This window comes from Cetorhinus maximus, chromosome 17, assembly GCF_964194155.1.
Source record: "Cetorhinus maximus chromosome 17, sCetMax3.hap1.1, whole genome shotgun sequence".
Classification (NCBI taxonomy): Eukaryota; Metazoa; Chordata; class Chondrichthyes; order Lamniformes; family Cetorhinidae; genus Cetorhinus; species Cetorhinus maximus.
The window spans coordinates 66,289,263-66,311,362 of NC_135895.1; the positions used below are offsets into that span (position 1 = coordinate 66,289,263).

General features: G+C 43.8%; 1 protein-coding gene across 4 annotated transcripts in view; it reads left to right on the forward strand.

Annotated features, from left to right (window-relative positions):
• The window catches only part of LOC144692469 (cytosolic phospholipase A2-like), a 173,599-nt gene that overhangs the window by 101,307 nt on the left and 50,192 nt on the right, over positions 1-22,100 (forward strand). For all 4 annotated transcript variants that reach the window (XM_078561374.1, XM_078561373.1, XM_078561375.1 and 1 more), the window contains 4 exons: positions 3,183-3,220; positions 15,000-15,144; positions 18,688-18,824; positions 19,861-20,083. In XM_078561374.1, the coding sequence (XP_078417500.1) occupies positions 3,183-3,220; positions 15,000-15,144; positions 18,688-18,824; positions 19,861-20,083 (543 nt within the window). The remainder of the gene's footprint in view (positions 1-3,182; positions 3,221-14,999; positions 15,145-18,687; positions 18,825-19,860; positions 20,084-22,100) is intronic.

Sequence of the window (22,100 nt, forward strand, 5' to 3'; positions counted from 1 at the left end):
CCAGCATTCTAATTGGCAAGCCGACAGCTTCAGGTCAGAAAGAGGGAGGAAGGAAAGAGGGAATAGCGGAAACAAGCATGGAACAGAAACTGAGAAGTACAGAACATAAGATAAAGTAAGATGTGATCAGATTTTGGCTCAGGATAGGAGGGCAGATGAATAAAATGAATTGTCTGAGGGAGGCAAGGTACAAGCTAAATTGAAGACAGCACATGGAGAAAATGTTGGTGAAAAGTTGTATCAGTTCAAATGTTATAACTTAATTTTGCCAAAAGAATTTCGTATAACTTCTCTGCAATGAATTCAGTATATGCAAACCAATTTGTAAAGTGGGAAGGGAATGAACTAGTCTAACCCATGCTTTTCCAGGACTCAAAACTATCGAACTCCTATTCCCCATAGCCCTATGATTCATTAGCATTTAAAGCTCAGCTTGATATTTCCTAACCCTTACCTTATGGATATATTTTACCTGTTCAGTGCTTCTGTGGTGGTCTTCATTTATGGCCATCGCCCTTTACCCTGCTATCGCCAAGAAAATAGCGGACTGAAGTTAGAAGAGAAGTTCCAGCTTCAAGAGAAAACCATCTTGCCATTCTCTATTCTATCTTGATAACAGAATGGAAGAGCACATGCTGTGTTTGTATTGCATAAGGCCTTAAATCGTAGAAACATCAGCTGGAAGGATGTGTTAAATAAATATGGTAATTGTCTTCACAGTGATCTTATTTGAATGCCTGGCTGCAACATGTTTTATCTCCAGGAACATTAGGTCAGGACATTTTTATTTATTTTTCATCAGAAAAAGCCATTTGTGAAATCACAAGCATTCACTTCATCCGCAAATGCTGATTGGCACAGTTCTTCGGTCTTGGGTCATCCATGCCAAAACTTTAACTCATTTCTTCTCATTTTTATTATCCTCCTTCTCCAAAAATATGATGTTGATATCAGGGATCAAAGCCTCCAGTTATGAAAAGAGATTTGGAATACTGGGTTAATTTCCAATTGCAACAGAAAAGGCTATAAGACATGTAATTGGATGTTTTTAAAATTATGAAGGGCTTTGGCAGGATGAAAATAAACAGCTTTTATTGGACTGGGAAGTCCATGACGACGTGTCATTGATTTAAAATTGGCATTAAGAAAGTAATATGAGAGGTTAGTAGAAATGTCTTTCCTCAGAGATATTGGACTGCTTTGCTACTGGGCTTGTTGAAGCAAGTGGCTTTTACATTTTTGTAAACACTGAATAAACATTTGAAGCAGTGAAAAAGAGCAGGGCATTGAGAATAGTTTTGGATTTTCCTGGAAAGGAAAAGACTTAAGCAAAGGGCCAAATGAGATCCTTCCGTTCTTTAAACTTTTACCCAACACTCTGGTGCCTTTCTGGGCCCTGCAGCAGGTATCTGAGAGAAGCTCTTTCTCTCTCTTTCTCTCTCCAAACTTCCCTTTCTCTCCCTCCTTCCCTCTCTCTCCTTTTCCTTCCCTCCCTTGCTCTCTCCCTCCCTCCCACATTTTTGGAAGCAGCTGGCCTCCATTCAGTAGCTTCGTCCCAGCTCTCCCTCCCTGATATTTCTGATAAGATTGAGAAATAAAAGCTTTCAAATTTTACAACCTTTATTTGCAGATTCTATCTCTCCTTTGAGGCTGGGTTTAAATTCAACCCACAAAGAGATTTTCAGGCAATCATTTTATTACCATGTCGCACACACCCTTTAGTCCTATCATCCATTAGCCTTTAAAGCTAAGCTTGACATTCCCTAGCCTTTACTTCTGGATACATTTTACCTACTCAGTGCTTCTCAACTCCAGTGGTGGTCTTCATTCATTTTATTTTCTCAGCTCATTAAAGCTGTAGCTTTATCACAGAATTGTTTTGCACTGACAAGTGGTAATGAAAGAAGGAAAGCTGAGGGAGGCAGTGGCATAGTGGTATTGTCACTGGACTAGTAATCCAGAAACCCAGGGTAATGCTCTGGGGGCAGATGGTGGAATTTGAATTCAATAAAACCATTGTCGATTGTCGTAAAATCCCTGGTTCACTAATGTCCTTTAGGGAAGGAATTCTACTGTCCTTACCAGGTCGGGCCTACATGTGACTGCAGACCCACAGCAATGTGGTTGACTCTTAAGTGCCCTCTGAACAAGAGCAATTAGGTAAGGGCAATAAAATGCTGGCCTAGTCTGCGACGTCCACAACCCATGAACAATTTTTAAAAAAAATTGGATTCACGATTATAGAATGTTGTAACAATGAGACCAAGCCTATGCATTGATCCAATCAGAAAAATAATGTCAAGTGATTTGACTTATTTTCTATATTACAGAAAAAATTGTAGAAAAATCAGCTCCTTATTTCCTTTTCTCAGCTCATTAAAGACATAGCCGTCAATATTATCACAAAATAGTTTTGTCCTGACAAGTGGTAATGAATGAAGGAAAGCTGATCCTATACAGCTCCATAAGTGCTGCCCAACCTCTTTTTAAAAGCTTCCCCTGATGCCCACAAGTGTATTTTCTAGCAGGAGTCATGGGTCTCAATCGGGCGTAAGAACACTGCCCGATAATTAGAAGTAAACATAACTAATTCTTCAGTTTTGTTTCATGATTGCAGCTCATTAATACAGGCTTGTGGAGCTGATTATTTTTTGCCTCAGATTAATCTGGTCAAGGTTTCAGCTCTTGATGGATCTACATTCAGGGTCGGTGGGAAGACTTTGCTAATTCCCCAATTGGCTCCATGCAGTGTTAAGCAATAAAAGTTGGAAGCTTCTGAGATCAATTCCTGTTCTACTGAGTTTGCAGATTTGAGCCAGAGCAGCAGTAGAGGGCACTACTGGCTTCAGCAGCCTGGTCTATGGATGTGAAACTTCAATCAGTGTCCCCACTCTGAAGTAGCACTGAATGACTCCTGCTAGAAATGTGTGTGTCGGGTAAGGACATAATTGAGCATACCTCTAATGAATTCTGTGGTGTGATAGCACGCCAAGACTTGCTGTCCCTGTTTACACTCCAAATTCAGGAAATGGGAAGAAAATTTTAAAACAATTGTAATTTTGTTCATTTGACTGTAATGGTTGGAGTCCAGATCCCGATATAGCTCAGTTGTGATAGGTGATTGTCATGCTGCACCACTGACTCTAGACTCCATACTAATCATTTCATTTCATCTTTTCCAGGTGACCACTGTATTTTTGGAAATGTACTTAGAAGTTTGGTAGGTATCCCAATGAAGCTGAAGATTCAGCTAAGCTCTCTTCATGATTGAATGTGAAACTAGGTGTGTTTGGTTTAAATATATGCAACATGATGATTCCCTGATCTCAGGCTGAAACCTGGGCAGAAGCGCAACAGAGACTTGGGAGAAATGGCAAAAATGGTCATTTATGCCATTTCTCCAAGGTTTCTGCCAAGGTTACGGCAGAAAATCGAGGAGCCCCTGTGGAAATTCTAACTCGTGCTCTATGAAGGATGCAAATACTTTGAAAGAACAGAGAAAGGCTTTTAAGACATAATAAACTTGACCTGTCCTTTTGGATTGATCTCAGTGCTATTTACCCATCTTCTTTCCAGATGGAACAACCAGTTGACACTCAGTGCAGGCTCTTATGAGGAATGTTAGCAAGGTATTAAAAGGCTGAGGGCAATATCCAGGGCCAAGACTGTGTCTTTAGGAGAGGCAACAGAGAAAACTGGGCCAATGTATCATACAAGTCAATCTCCTGTGAAGACAAGTCCAAGTGTATTCAACAGCTAGAGAGGAGTAGATGTCAGAATAGTTTAACTAGGGTGAACAGACATGATTCAGGCATCATTTTGAAGTCTTACATTTTGTTCTTATTTTAATATTTCCTATGTCCAAGGAATAAGTATTATAATGGAAATTGCCTATGTGGAGAAGGTTGTGGAGGGGTCAGGGGTGATGGTGTATGGGGAAATGGCAGAAGGGAGAAAGAGGTGGGGAGATAGCAGGAGAGAGAGGAAGTTTAGGGAGGGGATGTAGGGTGAAAGGGGAAGTGAGAGTGGGGAAAGGCAAGAAGATGGGGGTGCAGTGTTGTGAGCATGTGAAACAGGCTTGTGAGTGAGAGTATATGAGCTATGTTCCTCTATGTAAAAAGAAAGGAGCTGGGGGGAAAAAATCAATAAAAAGGGACAAATAAGAAATTGTTTTAGCAAAAATTATTTTTTGGAGGGGATAATATTAAAGTCCCAGATTTGGTTGTTTAAACTCAATGTACCTGACAGACAACAAAAAATGAGCTGAAACTAAACATGTGCCTGAATTTTTAATAACTGTTCCTGCTCCACCATCACAACTTCACTGGAAGAGACTGAAACAGGAACTGCTCCAAGGAAATTTCAGGGACTGGCCTCACAGATTAACTCCCCAGCTACCCTGTGGCCAAGTTGTGTCTTCACACAAGAAAGTGTCTTTACATAAGAAAAACCCATAGAGAGAAAAGTTGGATAAGGCCCTAAAACAGGCATGGGAATTGTGAAGAGCAATTGACCCACACCCTTCTGATGCAGGCAGCACACAAACTTCGTGCACCCTTGTGCTAAACACACTGTTGAGTGGCTGGACACCTTAGCTAGAGGCCTCAGTTCATTTGGAGTTAGCCTACTTATCCAGCCCACACCTCCTAAAGGGGGTGGGGGGGGGGGGGTGCATTCTGCTGTAGCAGGTATTGCAAGTGTCTGGGACAGGCATCCTGAGCAGAAAGAAGTGTAAATATGGTGCAACAGGGCAAAGAGCATGCTCCATGTTTCTCAGTTGCAGCATTGGAAGCCTTGGTGCAGGAGAGAGACAGCAGGAGAGAGGCCCTCTATCCACAGAAGGTCAGGAGGCCCTCCAGACAAACACTGTGAAGGAGTGGGATCCAATAGCAATTGATCAAGATCAGTGAATGCATCTTCAAATGCCATATCCTTACAACAGGAACATTTGCCTCACACATGCTCCATTCATCACATCCCTTTCACTCACTTACCAACAATTTCAATCAAATGCGATGTCACACTCACAGCCTCAGTTCATTCTCGCACCCTTAGCACCTCTACAAGCTGCACAGTTACATCTCACAACTTGCAAACACTGTCAGTTACTCAACTATGATGGGCATATCACCTGAATACATTGCACCACATCCACCCACTTTAAGCACTTCCTCTCTTTTGTAGGACAGGATGGTACAAAATGGCAGGCAACAAGAACCAACCAGCAGAAAGAAGATGGATACATGTCCTTCCCCCCAAGAAGGCGATGGTGCTCACTATCATTGGAGTGGTCACAACTGAGGCTGAGGCTAGCGGTGTGGCTGAAACCATTGAAGACACTGGTATCTTCCTAACTAATCCACCTTCTCAGATACCACTTACCCCTCATCCCACAATCTCTTTTGATCTACAAGATGCAGATGGTGTAAGCATGCGCCTCTGGTTTACCCCTCACTTCCCTGACCGTAACTCTACCCTTGTGCCATTCTCCTTTCAGAAGAGCTGCAACTTGGGCAAGCACTGGTGCAGAAGCCCAAGAGAAACAAGGGACTGATGATGATGAAACACCATCACTCAGTCTGACACTTGCAGCCATCAGCACAGATACTGGCACTGGGCGTACTCAGGGTAACATAGAGGCGACATCTGCATGTGGTGACTCATCGGCAGAAGTGGCCTGCAGCCAGGGAAGAGGGACAGGTGGCTGACAGCTCCCTGGAGGGTGAGGTCACTCATGACTTCTGCTGCAGAAGGCTCAGATGGGGCAGCATACAGTAAAAGGTTGTTGCATATATACAGTGAAATGCTTGGTGCATTGACAAGTCTGCCAGAAACCTTACTGTTACCGTCAAGAAGAATGGAGGAGATGGCGCCAACTCGGCACAGGGCTTTGTGCAGAGCTTGGAGCCCAACAGCAGGGAAGTGACGGACCAATCAAAATGCAATATCTGATGCAGTATCTCAGCTTTCACAAGCAGAAGCCTTCTGAGTGTTGCAGTGGAAGCTCAGATTAAGTCATGCAATCCTAGTTTGTTGACATGCAGTCTTAGTACCATGCAGGGTCAGCTATTGTCATTATGGATGCAGATATCTGTGTTTACAGGGTCTTGCAGCAGTTCAGGAATCTGCTTTGGCAGATTGTGTGGATTGCTGAGGTGCTGCCAGGGGTAGTGGCAGTGGCTTCATGGAGTATGAACCTGCTATCCTCCCTCAGGATTATAGCATTTGTTCTCCTGCCCCAGCCACTCCATCAGTGCTCTTTCTGTTGCCTGTCAGCTGACCAGCCCAGACTGCTGCCACCAATGCTGGGATGGTACAGTCTGAAGATGCATGGCTAGAGATGCTCAGCGGTGCCCTGCAAGGTCACCTGAAGTCTCCTCACTGGTCTTCCAGCAGCCATGCTGCAGTCCCTACTGTAGCACTGTGTAGGAGCAATAGGCCAGGCAAAGGCATTTGGAAGACAGGTGCCAAGAGAATGCACAAGGGTATTAGGTGATTTTTATGTGGAATGTTGGATTTTCTTTGTTGATAAATTTGATTTTGAATGGGTTTATTTGGTGGCTTTTATTTTTGCATTGTGGATGCTGTGATGGTTTGTGACAGACAGAAGGTAAGGTGTGGGATTCTTGTAAAATTGGGGTTGTGTTCACTGAACCTGTAGTTGCATATGCCAATCACAGGCTGCCCAGGAAAAGGTGAGTGTTGTTTTCCTCCCGATTCTCCTCCTCCTCCTCTTCAGCTACTTGTCATAAATGGTAGCACGGGCTGTGCCTCATTTCTGATGGAGTTGTGCAGAATACAGCAGACCGAGATGAATCGTGATACGTGCTGTGGTGAGCATGTCATGATTCCTCCAGAGCGGGCAGCAGACGTGTTACTTGAACAACTCAAACATTTGCTCAGTGATGCCTCTTGTAACAGCCTGGCTCTCATTATTTGATTGTGATTAATGGCCAGGTGGTCAGCAGACAGCCCTGGTCAATACTGGTGGAACAGCAGACTGACACACAATAAAGGCATCGTGCCTGCTCCCAGGATACATTCGCCAGCATGATGTGTTGAGCATGGCTGCACGCTAATTAAACATTCAGGGAGTGGAAGCCTTTGCAGTTGTGTATATCTCACCATTTAGATGCAGTGGCCACAAAGCCATAGGTGTGCAGTCAGTGCCACTTTGCATCACAAGGAAGCCCACTATCCTAACAGAGCCACATGCACATTTTGCCTGCTTCTCTCTGGTCAGAGAGAACACAAAGTACTCCCCCTTCCTGGTTTAAAGAATGTCTGTTACCTCCCTCATACAGCATTGGATGGCAAACTGGGGGATGATAGAAATGTCATTGACTTCAGCCTGGAAGAATGTTGATGTGAATAAATTCATGGCCATCGTCACCTTCACAGCCACTGCTAGTGCTGTCCTTGCCCTGCTCTGAAGATCGGATGTGCCTGACACTGGCAGCAGATTTCAGTGAGCACCTCCTTCATAAAATGGAGACATCATACATACTGTTCCTTGCTAAGGCTGAGGGAAGAAAAATGTTTCCTGAAGAACCTGGGTGGAAATGGCTTCCTGCTGACAGCCCTTCTCCCCCTCCTCCCTGTCCCTGTGTGAGCAGCTTGCCCTCCTCTGTGTCAACTTTGTTCAATCTCCTTGTCATGCTGCAGAATGGTCAGTACGGCTAAACACCGATAACTGGATAGCTGGAGAGATGGTGCAGGAGGGAGGGCTTTAGATTTCTGGGACATTGGGACTGTTTCTGGGGGCGGTGGGACCGGTACAAGGCAGACAGGTTGCACCTGAACCGGAATGGGACCAACATCCTTGCGGGGAGGTTTGTTAGTGCTGTTGGGGAAGGTTTAAACTAACTTGGCAGGGGGATGGGATCCTGAGAGGAGGTTCAGCAGGGGGAGATGCACAGCCAAAATTAGAAGAGAGAGCAAGTGAGTCTGGAAGGCATAGGAATTATAGGCCAGTTAAGGCACAAGGGAGTTTGGCAAGGTTGGATGTTATTTATTTTAATGCAAGGAGTCTGACGAATAAGGCAGATGAGTTGAGGGCACAAATTAACACATGGAAGTATGATGTCATTGCTGTCACAGAGTCATGGTTGCGAGATGGGCAGGATTGGCAGCTTAATAATCCAGGATATAGGGTCTCCAGGTGACACAGGGAAGGAGGTAAAAGAGGAGGGGGTATCGCAATATTGATCAATGAAACAATTACAGCAGTAAGGAGGGATGACATCTTAGAAGGCTCCTCAAATGAAGCCATATGGGTAGAACAGAAAAAAAAAGGAGCAATCACATTGCTGGGAGTGTACTGTAGGCCCCCAAACAGTCAGAGAGAAATAGAAGAACAGATATGTAGGCAAATTTCAGAGATGTGTAGAAATAATAGGGTAGTATTAGTGAGGAATTTTAACTTCCCCAACATTAACTGGGTTAGTCATAGTGTGATAGGTTTAGAGGGAGTGGAATTCTTAAAATGCATCCAGGAAAAATTTTTAAGCCAGTAAGTAGAAGATCCTACAAGAGAGGGGGCCGTGTTGGACTTAATTTTAGGGAATGAAGCCGGGCAAGTGGTAGAGGTATCAGTGGGGGAGCGTTTTGCAAATAGTGATCATAACTCTGTTAGATTCAAGGTTGTTATGGAAAAGGACAAAGATGGGCCAGAAATCAGAGTTCTAAATTGGAGGAAGGCCAATTTTAATAAGATCAGATATGATTTGGCCAGAGTGGACTGGGAGCAGCTACTTTTAGATAAATCTGCGTCAGAGCAGTGGGACTCATTCAAGGAGAAAATAGGAGAGTACAGGGCCAACATATTCCAGTAAAGACAAAGGGTGGGACCAACAAATCCAGGGAACCCTGGATGTCGAGGGCTATACAGGATTGGATAAAGAGAAAAAGGGAGGCTTATGGCAGAAACTGAGGGCTCAAAACAGCGGAAGCCCTAGAAGAGTATAGAATGTGTAGGGGGAACTTAAAAAGGGAGTTAGGAGAGCAAAAAGGGGGCATGAAAAAACATTGGTAGGTAAAATAAAGGAAAATCCAAAGTTGTTTTACAAGTACATTAAGAGTAAGAGGATAACTAGGGAAAGAGTAGTGCCCATTAAGGGCCATAGTGGTAATTTGTGTGTGGAGCCGGAAGACGTAGTTAGGGTTCTAAATGAATACTTTGTGTCGGTGTTCACAAGTGAGAGGGACGACGTGGGTGTGGAAATCAGGCAGAAGGACTGTGATATAATGAAAGAAATTAGCATGGAAAGGGAGGCGGTTGTAAGTGGTCTGGCAGGCTTAAAAGTAGATAAATCTCCAGGCCCGGATGAAATGTATCCCAGGCTGTTGAGTGAGGCAAGGGAGGAGATGATAGGGGCGCTGGCAGTAATTTTCAATACCTCTCTGGCCACAGGAGAGGTGCCAGAGCACTGGAGGACAGCCAATGTGGTACCATTATCAAGAGGGGAGGAAGGGATAAACCAGGGAACTACAGGCCAGTCAGTGGTGGGGAAACTATTGGAAGCAATTCTGAGAGACAGAATTAATCTACACTAGGAGAGGCAGGAATTAATCACGGACAGTTAGCATGGTTTTGTTAAGGGGAGGTCATGTCTGACCAATTTGATTGAATTTTTCGAAGAGGTGACCAGGTGTGTAGATGAGGGCAATGCATTTGGCGTAGTCTGCTTGGGCTTCAGCAAGGCTTTTGATAAAGCCCCGCATGGGAGACTGATAACAAAGGTAAGAGCCCATGGGATCCAAGGCAATTTGGCAAATTAGATCCAGAGTTGGCTGAGTGGCAGGAAGCAGAGGGTGATGGTCGAGCGGTGTTTTTGTGACTGGATGCCTGTGGGTTTCACAGGGATCGGTGTTGGGTCCCTTGCTGTTTGTGGTATATATAAACGATTTAGACTTGAATGTAGGGGGCTTGATCAGTAAGTTTGCGGGTGACACAAAAATTGTGGGGTGGTAAATAATGAGGAGGATAGCCTTAGATTAAAGGAGGATATAGACAAGCTGGTCAGATGGGCTGATCAGTGGCAAATGGAATTTAATCCGGATAAGTGTGAGGTGATGCACTTGGGCAGAACAAACAAGGCACGGGAATACACGATGAATGATAGGACCCTGGGAAGTACCGAGGGTCAAAGGGACCTTGGTTTGCATGTCCACCAGCCCCTTAAGGTAGCAGGAAAGGTAGATAAGGTGGTTAAGAAGGCATATGGGATACTTGCTTTTATTAGGTGAAGCATAGAATATAAGAGCAGAAAGGTTATGCTGGAACTGTATAAAATGCTGGTTAGGCCACAGCTAGAGTATTGCGTGCAGCTCTGGAATCTGCATTATAGGAAGGATATGATTGCACTGGAGAGAGTGCAGAGGAGATTTACCAGGATGTTGCCTGAACTGGAGAGTTTTAGTTATGAGGATGAGTTGAGGGCACAAATTAACACAAGGAAGTATGATGTCATTGCTGTCACAGAGACATGGTTGCGAGAGGGGCAGGATTGGCAGCTTAATAATCCAGGATATAGGGTCTCCAGGTGACACAGGGAAGGAGGTAAAAGAGGAGGGGGGTATTGCAATATTGATCAATGAAACAATTACAGCAGTAAGGAGGGATGACATCTTAGAAGGCTCCTCAAATGAAGCCATATGGGTAGAACAGGAGAGTTATGAGGAAAGATTGGATAGACTGGGGTTATTTTCCCTGGAGCAGAGGAGATTGAGGGGGAACATGTTTGAGGTGTATAAAATTATGAGGGTCATAGATAGGGTAGACAGGAAGGAACTTGGTGGAGGGATCAATAACCAGGAGTCATAGATTTAAAGTAAGGGGCAGGAGGTTTAGAGTGGATGTGAGGAAGAATTTTTTCACCCAGAGGGTGGTGGGAATCTGGAACTCACTGCTTGAAAGGGTGGGTAGAGGCAGAAACCCTCATAACATTTATGAAGTACTTGGATGTGCACTTGTGATGCCATGGCATACAAGGCTATGGGCTTAGTGCTGGAAAATGGGATTAGAATAGTTAGGTACTTGTTTAACTGGCGCAGACTCGATGGGCCAAAGGGCCTTTTCTGTGCTGTAGACCTCTATGACTAACTGGGAGCCAGTCTGACTAGAACCCTTGAAGTGAGAACCAAAGCCTTCACCACTTGCAACACCACACCCTCGTGACTTCTTCACCTTTAAATAGCAGTAGAAAACTCACACAGAGCCAGTAGAAATCAATTGGCAGCTAATCTGAATAACATTGGGAGGTCCTTCCTGCTGCTTAAGCCATGTTCAGCTGTGTGTGTTTAAAAGAGGGTGTTAGCCGGCCCTTCGAGGTTGAAAATGGCACTGTTACCATCAAATCAGCATTTCACGCTAACTGACCTTTCAATCTGCTTACTCTGCATCCCTCCAGCTCACGCTCCAAATGCCCTCACCAAAATGACATCCGACGCTAGCTGTACTGGAAGTGTGTATGTGCAGTGAAAAACACGGCAAACCAAAACAGCACCCATGGTGCCAAAAATGTGAGGGTTATGTTGCCAGCTGTGGCTCAGTTCATAGCACCCTCGCCTTTGAGTCAGAAGGTTGTGGGTTCATGTCCCACTCCCGGAAAGAAAAAAAAAAAAATGTGAGGGTTATGTTGCCACGCGAGGTGGAAACAGGGAGCTACTGCTCAGTGAAGATCATACAAATTTGTTGGTTGTCTTTATAGTGGCCTTGTCAAGATGCAGCTCTAGAACTACACTCAAATCTGCTATGACAACATGTAATGCTTTGTATTTTTTTCTCAAATAAGATGCATATTCTAAATAACACCAAATTCTGAAGTATGTGTGCAGTTACTATGGCAGCCACCATGGCACCTTTTCCTGGGATTAAGGGGTTAGTTTATGAGGAAAAGTTGAGCAGGTTGCGCCTATATCTATTACAATTTAGAAGTATGAGAGAGATCTGAATGAAACATAAGATCTTGACAGGATGGATGCTGAGAGGATAGTTCCGCTTGTGGGAGAGTCAAGAACCAAGGAACACAGTTTAAAAATTAGGGGTCTAAAATGAGGAGAATTTTTTTCTCTCAAAGGGCCATTAGCCTGCGGATTTCTCTCCCCCAGAGAGCAGTGGAGACTGGGTCATTGGATATATTCAGGACTGAGTTAGATAGATTTTTGATCAGCAAGGGAGTCATGGGTTATGGGGGGCAGACAGGAAAGTGGAGTTGAAGCCACAATCAGATCAGCCATGATCTCATCGGATGGTGAAGCAGGATTGAGGGGCTGAATGGCCTACTCCTGCTCCTAATAATTGTGTACTTGTGAGTAAATAAACCAAATCCTGCTCTATAAATCTATGTTACTTCTTTGTGTAGTTTGAATTGCCCCACCCACAGTCTTCAAACTGAACTCTCACTCATATTCTCATAATCTGTGTAATTTTAAAAGCAGTTTCTGCTATTTTCAATGTATTTTGGTAACCTTCCTGTTTTGGAGGAAAGTAATTTTTTTTTATTAACACCTAACAAGTAATGTATTATTTTTGGGCGTGCATCGAAATGTTTCAATTGTTTGAAAGTTTCCTAACCTAAACCTTGCAGGGCTGGGGAAGTTTTGAAAATTTTGTTCAGTTTTCTTTTGTTAGTTTGGTCTTAGGCCATCACTTTAGCACTGCTGGGTAAAATCTCACCGCATTCACATCAGAGCATAAAATATGTTGCTGGTCCATAATATGTTTTGTGCCAAAACTCCTGTTAAACTCCATTTTCTGCCCTATGATTTTATAAACCACCTGGCACTCATTCCTCTATCATATTTTAATTTCAGTTTCTTTTTTCCTTTTGAATGTCACGGCACCAGAGGTTGAGCCAGTACTGGCAGTCTGCTTTTAGAGCGCTACCCATGAAACTCTTCAAATGGTTACTTGGAGGTGTGTTATAGTTGCCTGGCTATTACTCAGCCACTGATTTCTTCCTCGAGCCCTATGGTGGAACGTGCTAACTGACTGCTCGGTGCCCTCTTTGAAAGATAGTTAAGACTGATGGATCAAACTGTACCCAAGACAGTGACACAACTCTGTCTCATTTCCACAAATCTCAGGGGACTATTTACCCCCTGATCCCACATGCTGTCATCTTAGTCATAACTACACATTAACTTATCAAAAACCTTTTGAAAGTTCATGTATATTACATCCACTGCATTACCCTTGTCAATTATTTCTATTCCTCCTTCAGAAATTTGGCCAAGCAAGACATTTTCCATTGAAATCTTTGCTAATTATTCTTTATTGTATTTTTGGTTTCGAGATGTTCCTTCTATTATATCTTTGAGTAAATATTTCAATGTCGTTCTTACCAATAACAATAAGCTAACTGGCCCTTATTTCCCTGGATTTATTCTGTCTTTCCTTTTGAATATAGAAATAACGTCAGCTGTTTCGCTAGTTCTCTGGCACTATTCCCTTTTCTATTAACTTTAGTGCCTCTGTTCTGTCCTTCTTAGCTTCTCTGAGTATGCAGTGATTTAATCCATCCAGAATCAGGGATTTATCCCCTCAAATTGTCTAGTTTATCAATTATCTCCCCCCCCCCCCTTTCTATCTTAAATGTCTTGATACCCCTTTTGACCCTTTCTTTCAAGATCATGCCCACCTTGTTAGACATTTTGGTAAAAACTGAGGCAAAGTAATTATTTGATATTTCAGTCATTTCACTGAAATTACCAGGAAGTTTATCTTGTGTGTCCCTTACTGTCCCTATCTATCTGAATTTCCCTTTTGTTATTTAAGGGGAGAATTTTCTCCCCGTCAGAGGGGCTGAGTAGAAGCAGGCGTGAGTGCGCCCACAGCCGATCACCACCCGCGATCGGCTGTGCGCCGCCATTTTACATGGGCTGGCCAATTAATTTTATGAAAATGTACTAATGTGGTTACTGTCAGAGGAAAATAAGCCTCTGTAGATTAGGGTGTAATATAATCCGAGGGTCCAAAGGTTACTTAAACCATGCACGTGAAAGAGCGCAGAAATCTCCCTGAGGCAGCTTCATGCCTCAGGGAGATTACTTTGATTATTATTATTTGAAATAAAGGAAGAAAAAAATTATTCAGACATGTCCCCTCATGTGACAAAGTCACATGAGCTGGGACATGTCAATGAATTTTAATAAAAAAATTTTATTTGATTTATAAAGCCTTCATGAAATCTCATCCCGCCCGTGGATGAGGTTTCATGATAAATGCATAGGCTGCCTGAGCTCTTCGCCTGCCCGCCAACCTTAAGGTTGGACAGCCAGCTCTGTTAATTCTTTTAATTGCTATTTAAATGGCCTTAATAGGTCTTTGACAGGTCGGCGGGCGCGCAGCCGACTCCGGTGCGTGCCCACCGAACTGAAGCTCTGAATGACGCGCGGTGATGTCAGGACACACGCCCGATGTCACCGCGCGTCATTTTACACGTCGGCGAGCGGGGCCCGCCCCTGCACGCCGACCAAAAGATTCAGGCCCATGTGTCTGTGGAATACATCCTGTTTCTTTTCACAATCTTTGATAACTCATTTCATTTCAATCACCTTGTTGATTTTTTAAAAACCTTATCCTATTCTTTTCCATTAAGGGATTTCCCCCCAACCTTCCCCACTAACCTGTGGTTTCAAAGATGGGTGTTTCATTGTTGCTGTAGCTGGGCCTTTATCATTGAGTAACCTGACACCATGTACCAGAGGTTGCTGTATCTTTAGAATGTTTAGACCCATCAGCATTTTTAACAACTACCTGGGACTCAATTTCTTCTCACAAAAGAATTTTATGAAAATGCACTAATGTGGTTACTGTCAGAGGAAAATAGACCCCTGTAGATTAGGGTGTAATATAACTCGAGGGTCCAAAGGTTACTTAAACCATTTGAGCTTCTCCCTTGTTCATATCTAAAAGATTGTACTGCCACACACTCAATCCTCTGTTGCAATTTTTGTAATCATATTTCATTGCAATCGCTCCATTTTCCTTCCAGTTCTTCAGCTGATCTGAGATTCAGTATGGCACTGTGTGATGAGGAGAAATTGTTCAGGCAGAAGAGAAGAGAAGTAGCCATGATAGGAATTAAGAAGCTCTTGGGTCCAAATAATGCCATGAATGCTCCACAATCAATACGGGAGGTAAAGTCTGTTTATTACTGGAGGATTCGTCTTACTAAGGCTGAGAATTGACATTCGTTATGGAGAATAGGGCTGGGGTTATCATATTGCTGATGGGATTGCTAAATTTTCTAATCTGTACAGATCTGTATTCCATGTGGGCTTCATGTTGTGTGGAGATTATCACCAGCATCCTATCCCAGGTTTCTCGTCAGTGAGGATTCTTAAACGAAAGACTGTTTTTATAAAAAGCCTTTTTAATGGTCTCAGATCCTTTAAAAGTATTTAATTGGCACTTTTAAAGTCTAGTCATTGTTGGAATGTTTGAAAAACACATTTATGGTTATTTTCTTTCACAGAAAAAGTAAATAATTTCAGTTGAAAGCCTTTGAAATTTCACAAATAGCCACTATTCTGAAGTGCCGATTTATCATTTCTTTCCTTTATTGTTTCATGGGATGTGGGTGTCGCTGGCAAGGCCAGCATTTGTTGCCCATCCCTAATTGCCCTTGAACTGAGTGGCTTGCTAGGCCATTTCAGAGAGCAGTTTAGAGTCAACTGCATCACTGTGGACCTGGAGTCACATGTAGATCAAACCAGGTAAAGGCCTTAGTGAACCAGATGGGTTTTTACAACAATCAATGATAGTTTCATGGTCACAGGTACTGAGACTAGCTTTCGATTCCAGATTTATTAACTGAATTTAAATTCCGCCTGCTGTCATGGTGGGATTTGAACCCATAACCCCGGAGCATTAGTCCAGGGCCACTAGATTAACAGTCCAGTGACATTACCACTATGCCACCATCTTCCTGTTACATAGAAGTCCATGCAGCAAACTCTCACAAACAGCAATGAAATAAATGACTAAATTATCTGATTCTGCTTGCTTGAGAGATAAATATTCGTCATGACAATGGATAAACTCATGCGCACTTCTTTGAATAGTACCTTTGGATCTTTTACATCCATCCAGGAGGGCAGAAAGGGTCTCATCCTAAGGACAACACCTTCAAAAGTACAGTACGCCTTCAGTACTGTACTGACATGTCAGCCAGGGTTACACGCCCAACTCTGTGAAATGGAATTTGAACTTATGACCTTCCCATGCCAAGGTGAGAGTTTATCTCTAGGACATGGCTGACACTTAATGCTATACTTTAACTCTCACAGACCTGAGATACAAGGCTTTAGCTGAATTGTTTCCCCCAGCAGCTTTGCTTTTTTTTATTCATTCACAGGATGGGAAATGCTGGCTGGGCCAGCATTTATTGCCCATCCCTAGTTGCCCTTGAGAAGGTGGTAGTGAGCTGCCTTCTTGAGCCGCTGCAGTCCATGAGGTGTAGGTATACCCACAGTGCTGTTAGGAAGGGAGTTCCAGGATTTTGACCCAGCGACAGTGAAGGAACGGCGATATCTTTCCAACTCAGGATGGCAAGTGACTTGAAGGGCTACTTCCAGGTGGTGGTGTTCCCAAATGTCTGCTGCCCGTGTCCTTCTACATGGTAGTAGTCATGGGTTTGGAAGATGCTGTCTAAGGAGCCTTGGTGAATTCCTGCAGTGCATCTTGTAGATGGTATGCACTGCTGCTACTGTGTGTTGGTGTTGGAGGGAGTGAATGATTGTGGATGTGGTGCCAATGAAGCAGGCTGCTTTGTCTTGGACAGTGACAAGCTCCTTGTGTTGTGGGAGCTGTACTCATCCACGCAAATGGGGAGTATTCCATCATACTCCTGACTTGCGCCTTGTAGATGGTGGAAAGGCTTTGGGGAGTCGAGGTGAATTCCTTGTCGCATGATTCCTAGCCTCTGACCTGCTCTTGTAGCCACAGTATTTATATGGCTGGTCCAGTTCTGTTTCTGGTCAATGGTAACCCCTAGGATGTCGATAGTGGGCGATTCAGTGATGGTAATGCCATTGAACATCAAGGGGTGATGGTTGGATTACCTCTTGTTGGAGATGGTCATTGCCTGATACATGTGTGGCGCGAATGTTACTTGCCAATTGTCAGCCCAAGCCTGGATATTGTCCAGGTCTTGCTGCATTTGGACATGGACTGCTTCAGTATCTGAGGAGTCACAAATGGTGCTGAACATTGTGAACATCAGCAAACATCCCCACTATTGACTTTATGATGGAAGGAAGGTCATTGATGAGGCAGCAGAAGATGGTTGAGCCAAGGACACTACCCTGAGGAACTCCTACAGTGATGTCCTGGAGCTGAGATGACTGACCTCCAACAACCACAACCATCTTCCATTGTGCTAGGTATGACTCCAACCAGTGGAGAACTTGCCCCCTGATTCCCATTAACTCTAGTTTTGCTAGGTCTCCTTGATTCCACACTCTGTCAAATGCTGGCTTGATGTCAAGGGCAGTCACTCTCACCTCACTTCAGGAGTTTAGCTCTTTTGTCCATATTTGAACCAAGGCTGTAATGAGGTCAGGAGCTGAGTGGCCCTGGCGGAACCCAAACTGGGTGTCAGTGAGCAGGTTATTGCAAAGCAAGTGTCGCTTGATAGCACTGGTGATGTCCCCTTCCATTACTGATGATCGAGAATAGACTGATGGGGCGGTAATTGGCCTGGTTGGATTTGTACTGCCTTTTGTGTACAGGTCTTGCCTGGGCAATTTTCTACATAGCCAGGTAGAGGCCAGTGTTGTACCTGTACTGGAACATCTTGGCTAGGAGCGTGGCAAGTTCCAGAGCACAAGTCTTCAGTACTATTGCCAGAAAATTGTCAGGGCCCATAGCCTTTGCAGCTGTTTCTTGATATCACGTGGAGTGAATCGAATTGGCTGAAGACTGGCATCTGTGATGCTGGGGACCTTGGAGGTGGCTGAGAGGGATCATCCACTTGGCACTTCTGGCTGAAGATTGTAGCAAACGCTTCAGCCTCATCTTTTGCACTGATGTGCTGGGCACCTCTATCATTGAGAATGGAGATATTTGTGGAGCCGCCTTCTCCAGTGAGTTGTTTAATTGTCCACGACCTTTCACGACTGGATGTGGCAGGACTGCAGAGCTTATATCTGATCCGTTGGTTGTGGGATCGCTTAGCCCTGTCTATCACTTGCTGCTTATGTTTGGCACGCAAGTAGTCCTGTGTTGTAACTTCACCAGGTTGGCACCTCATTTTTAGGTATGCCAATTGCTGCTCTTGGCCTGCCCTCCTGCACTCTTCATTGAACCAGTGTTGATCCCTTGGCTTGATGGTAATATTAGAGTGGAGGATATGCTGGGCCATGAGGTTACAGATTGTGTTCGAGTACAATTCTGCTGCTGCTGATGGCTCACTGCGCCTCATGGATGCCCAGTCTTGAGTTGCTAGATCTAGTTCAAAATCTATCCCATTATTCAAATATCCATGTATAAATATCACAAAATTGAACAATAAATCAGAAGTGGAATAACAGTATTCAATCACCGAATAAAACCCAGCTAGTTACTGATGTACAATGGGTTCATTACATAGTTAAAGTAGGTTCAGTTTTGTAAGATACCCATCTAGAATTATACCCAGTACAGCCGCTGGAGTGTGAATTGTCTTGGTTATGTTTCAGGTGCCAACAATAGCAATTCTGGGTTCTGGAGGAGGCTTTAGAGCGATGGTAGGGTTTTCTGGTGTTATGAAGGCATTGATGGAGTGTGGAGTTTTTGACTGTGCAACCTATGTCGCAGGACTTTCTGGTTCCACTTGGTAAGTTCCACATTGAGAGATCTTTCTCAGACATTATCTCATGAATAAAGTTGTATTGTGTGAACTATTAGAAATTTCAAGCCCTTCCCTGTGGCTGAGAGATAGATGCAGCATGAAGTCTGATTTTAAGCTGTGCAGATCAGAGACCATAGGTTTGATCTCTTCTCAGTGCTGCTTTAGCTGATCTCAGCAGGATCATTGATGGAAGACAGTACTGTTAGCCTTAATATAAATAAGCTAAGACCATCCCTCCTAATTGCAATCCTGTCATCTCTGCTGGAAACATTCATATGTTCACTATTGGAGTCAGTTGTGATGAGCATCGCAGCCAAGAAGCCTATTAACACTCACCATATAGAGTCATGCATGAAGAATGGCTTCTGGGCAAAATATTAAAAAGATGCTGAACCCATGGATCCAGGGATTGAGTCGGAGACATTCTGGTGTCCATAAGCACTTTTATATTTTGGAAGACCCACACAAGCACTGCTATGGTTCTCAAAGTGCAAGGTTTCGGCCTAGAACAGAAGCACCTCAGAGGTGATTTTATAGATCTGTATAAAATAGTACGGCAAAGATTTCCAAACTGCTGCTGCTGTACTCACCTTCGGTGATTCATGTCCCATGTGCCCACTGCTCAAAGGAAGTATTTTTCATAAGTCATGTTAGCGTAGATGTAACTGGAAACCCAGAACATTACACTGGTTTTGATACTTTCGCTTTCTTAGTTCTGCTTCCTTACACTTTTGGTTTTGTTAAGAAGTCCAATCACATCATTACAACTGATTGGCCAGAAAATCTCTTAGATTTGCTCCAAGATCCAGAGCTCCAAGGACCCGGACATTCTGCCACATTAGGCTGGATATTTATGAAGGAAGTATTGGGGATCTATTTCTATTTGATTGCTTTGGGTTGGATGGGAACAGAGAGGTGGCTGCCACTATGCATAGTGCCGGTGGTGAAAGGGAGGGAACTTGGAAGCATTGAAAGGCTAGTGTGTTATTCCTTTGTTTACTTATCTCCCTTTCTCAATCAGGTACATGTCAACATTGTATTCTCATCCCGACTTTCCAACAAAAGGACCTGGTGAAATCAACAAGGAGCTGATGGAAAATGTCAGCTACAGTCCGATGTTCCTGCTGACCCCACAGAAGGTCAGAAGTTACATTGAAGCACTCTGGAAGAAGAAAAGTTCAGGGCAGCCTGTTACCTTTACTGATGTGTTTGGGATGCTCATTGGCGAAACACTGATTCGAAATGTAAGTTGAGAATATTTCCTATTTTGGATTATCAAGCCACGTAGCCCTGATGCATTTTACTGATTGCAGTGGTTTTTCTAGAGTGAAACTGAAGCTTCAGCAGGAACAGAGCTGTTTAATTTAGTCTGCACACTGATGTTTTAACAGACCTGGATAGAAGGGTGGGCACTAACAGAATGCATGAGTTTATTCTGCTGAAGAAAATCCCAATTCTAAGGTCTTTCCCAAAACTGGAATAAATCTCATGTCCAAAGTTACTGACTGTATTCTCTATTTATTAAAACTATGCTTTATGTATTAAAACATTAAGAATTAATTGATAAATATTTGTGTTATCACATCTATAAGGCACTGTAAGACAAGTCTGCACACCCACATATGCTGAGTGAGAAGGATTTTATATATTTCTGTAAATCTACTGCTTGCTGAGAACTTTACATTGTAAATTAATTACAAGGGAACTGGCCCTTAAAGTCAGCATTGCTGGGTTTGATAAATGAATCTAAGATGAGGTGACTCTGGAAGGGAGATTGCCCAACTGTGTCACCACCACTTTCTCACCCAATTCAAAATATTCATACCAGGTGTTTAGCCTGCTTTTAATTTCCCTTGCTAGAAAACATGTGCAATGAAATAGCTGAATTATGTGAGATCTTTATAAGCACATCAGTGCAAAAAAACGAGGCTTAAGCATTTGTAGCCATCTTTAGGCAGATGTGCAAAGTGGATAATCCATCTTGACGTCCTCCTGAGGTCCCCACCGTCATAGATTCCAGTCTTCAGAAAATTTGATTCACTCCGTGCGATATCAAGAAATGACCCAAGGCTTGGACACAGCAAAGGCTTTTAAAAAATTAATTCATGGGATGTGGGCTTCACTGGCTGGGCCAGCATTTATTTCCCATCCCTAATTGTCCTTAAGAAGTTGGTGGTGAGCTGCCTTCTTGAACCCCTGCAGTCCATGGGGTGTAGGTACACCCAGTGCCGTTAGGGAGGGAGATCCAGGATTTTGACCCAGTGACAGTGAAAGAATGGCGAGATATTTCCAAGTCAGGATGGTGAGTGGCTGGGAGGGGAATTTCCAGGTGGTGTGTTCCCATGTGCCTGCTGCCCTCGTCCTTCTAGATGGCAGTAGTCATGGGCTTGGAAGGTGCTGTCGAAGGAGCCTTGGTGAGTTGCTGCAGTGCACCTTGTAGGTGGTACACACTGCTGCTACTGTGCATCAGTGGTGGAGGGAGTGAATGTTTATGGATGGGGTGCCAATCAAATGGGCCGCTTTGACCTGGATGATGTCAAGCTTCTTGAGAGTTGTTGGAGCTGCAGTATCCAGGAAAGTGGGGAGTATTCCATCACACTCCTGACTTGTGCCTTGTAGATGGTGGACAGGCTTTAGGGAGTTAGGAGGTGAGTTACTTGTCACAGGATTTCTAGCCTTTGACCTGCTCTTGCAGCCACAGTATTTATCTGGCTAGTCCATTTCAGTTTCTAGTCAATGGTATCCCCCAGGATGTTGATAGTGTGGGATTCAGTGATGGTAATGCCATTGAATGTCAAGGGGTGATGGTTAGATTCTCTCTTGTTGGAGATGGTCATTGCCTGGTACTTGTTACTTGGCGAATGTTACTTGCCACTCGTCAGCCCAAGTCTGGATATTGTCCAGGTCTTGCTGCATTTGGACATAGAGTGCTGGACATGGACTTTTATCCTGACAGCATCCTGGCTGTAGTACTGAAGGCTTGTGCTCCAGAATCTGCCACGACCCAAGCCAAACTGTTCCGGTACATTTACAACACTGGTATCTACACAGCTATGCGAAAAATTTCCCAGGTATGTCCAGCCCACAAAAAGCAGGACAAATCCAATCCAGTCAATTACAAGATAATCAGTTTACTCTTTATCTTCAGCAAAATGATGAAGGTGTGGTTGGAGTGTTATCAAGCAACAACCTGTTCACCAATGCTCAGTTTGGGTTCTGCCAGGGCTACTCAGCTCCAGATCTCATTACAGCCTTGCTCCG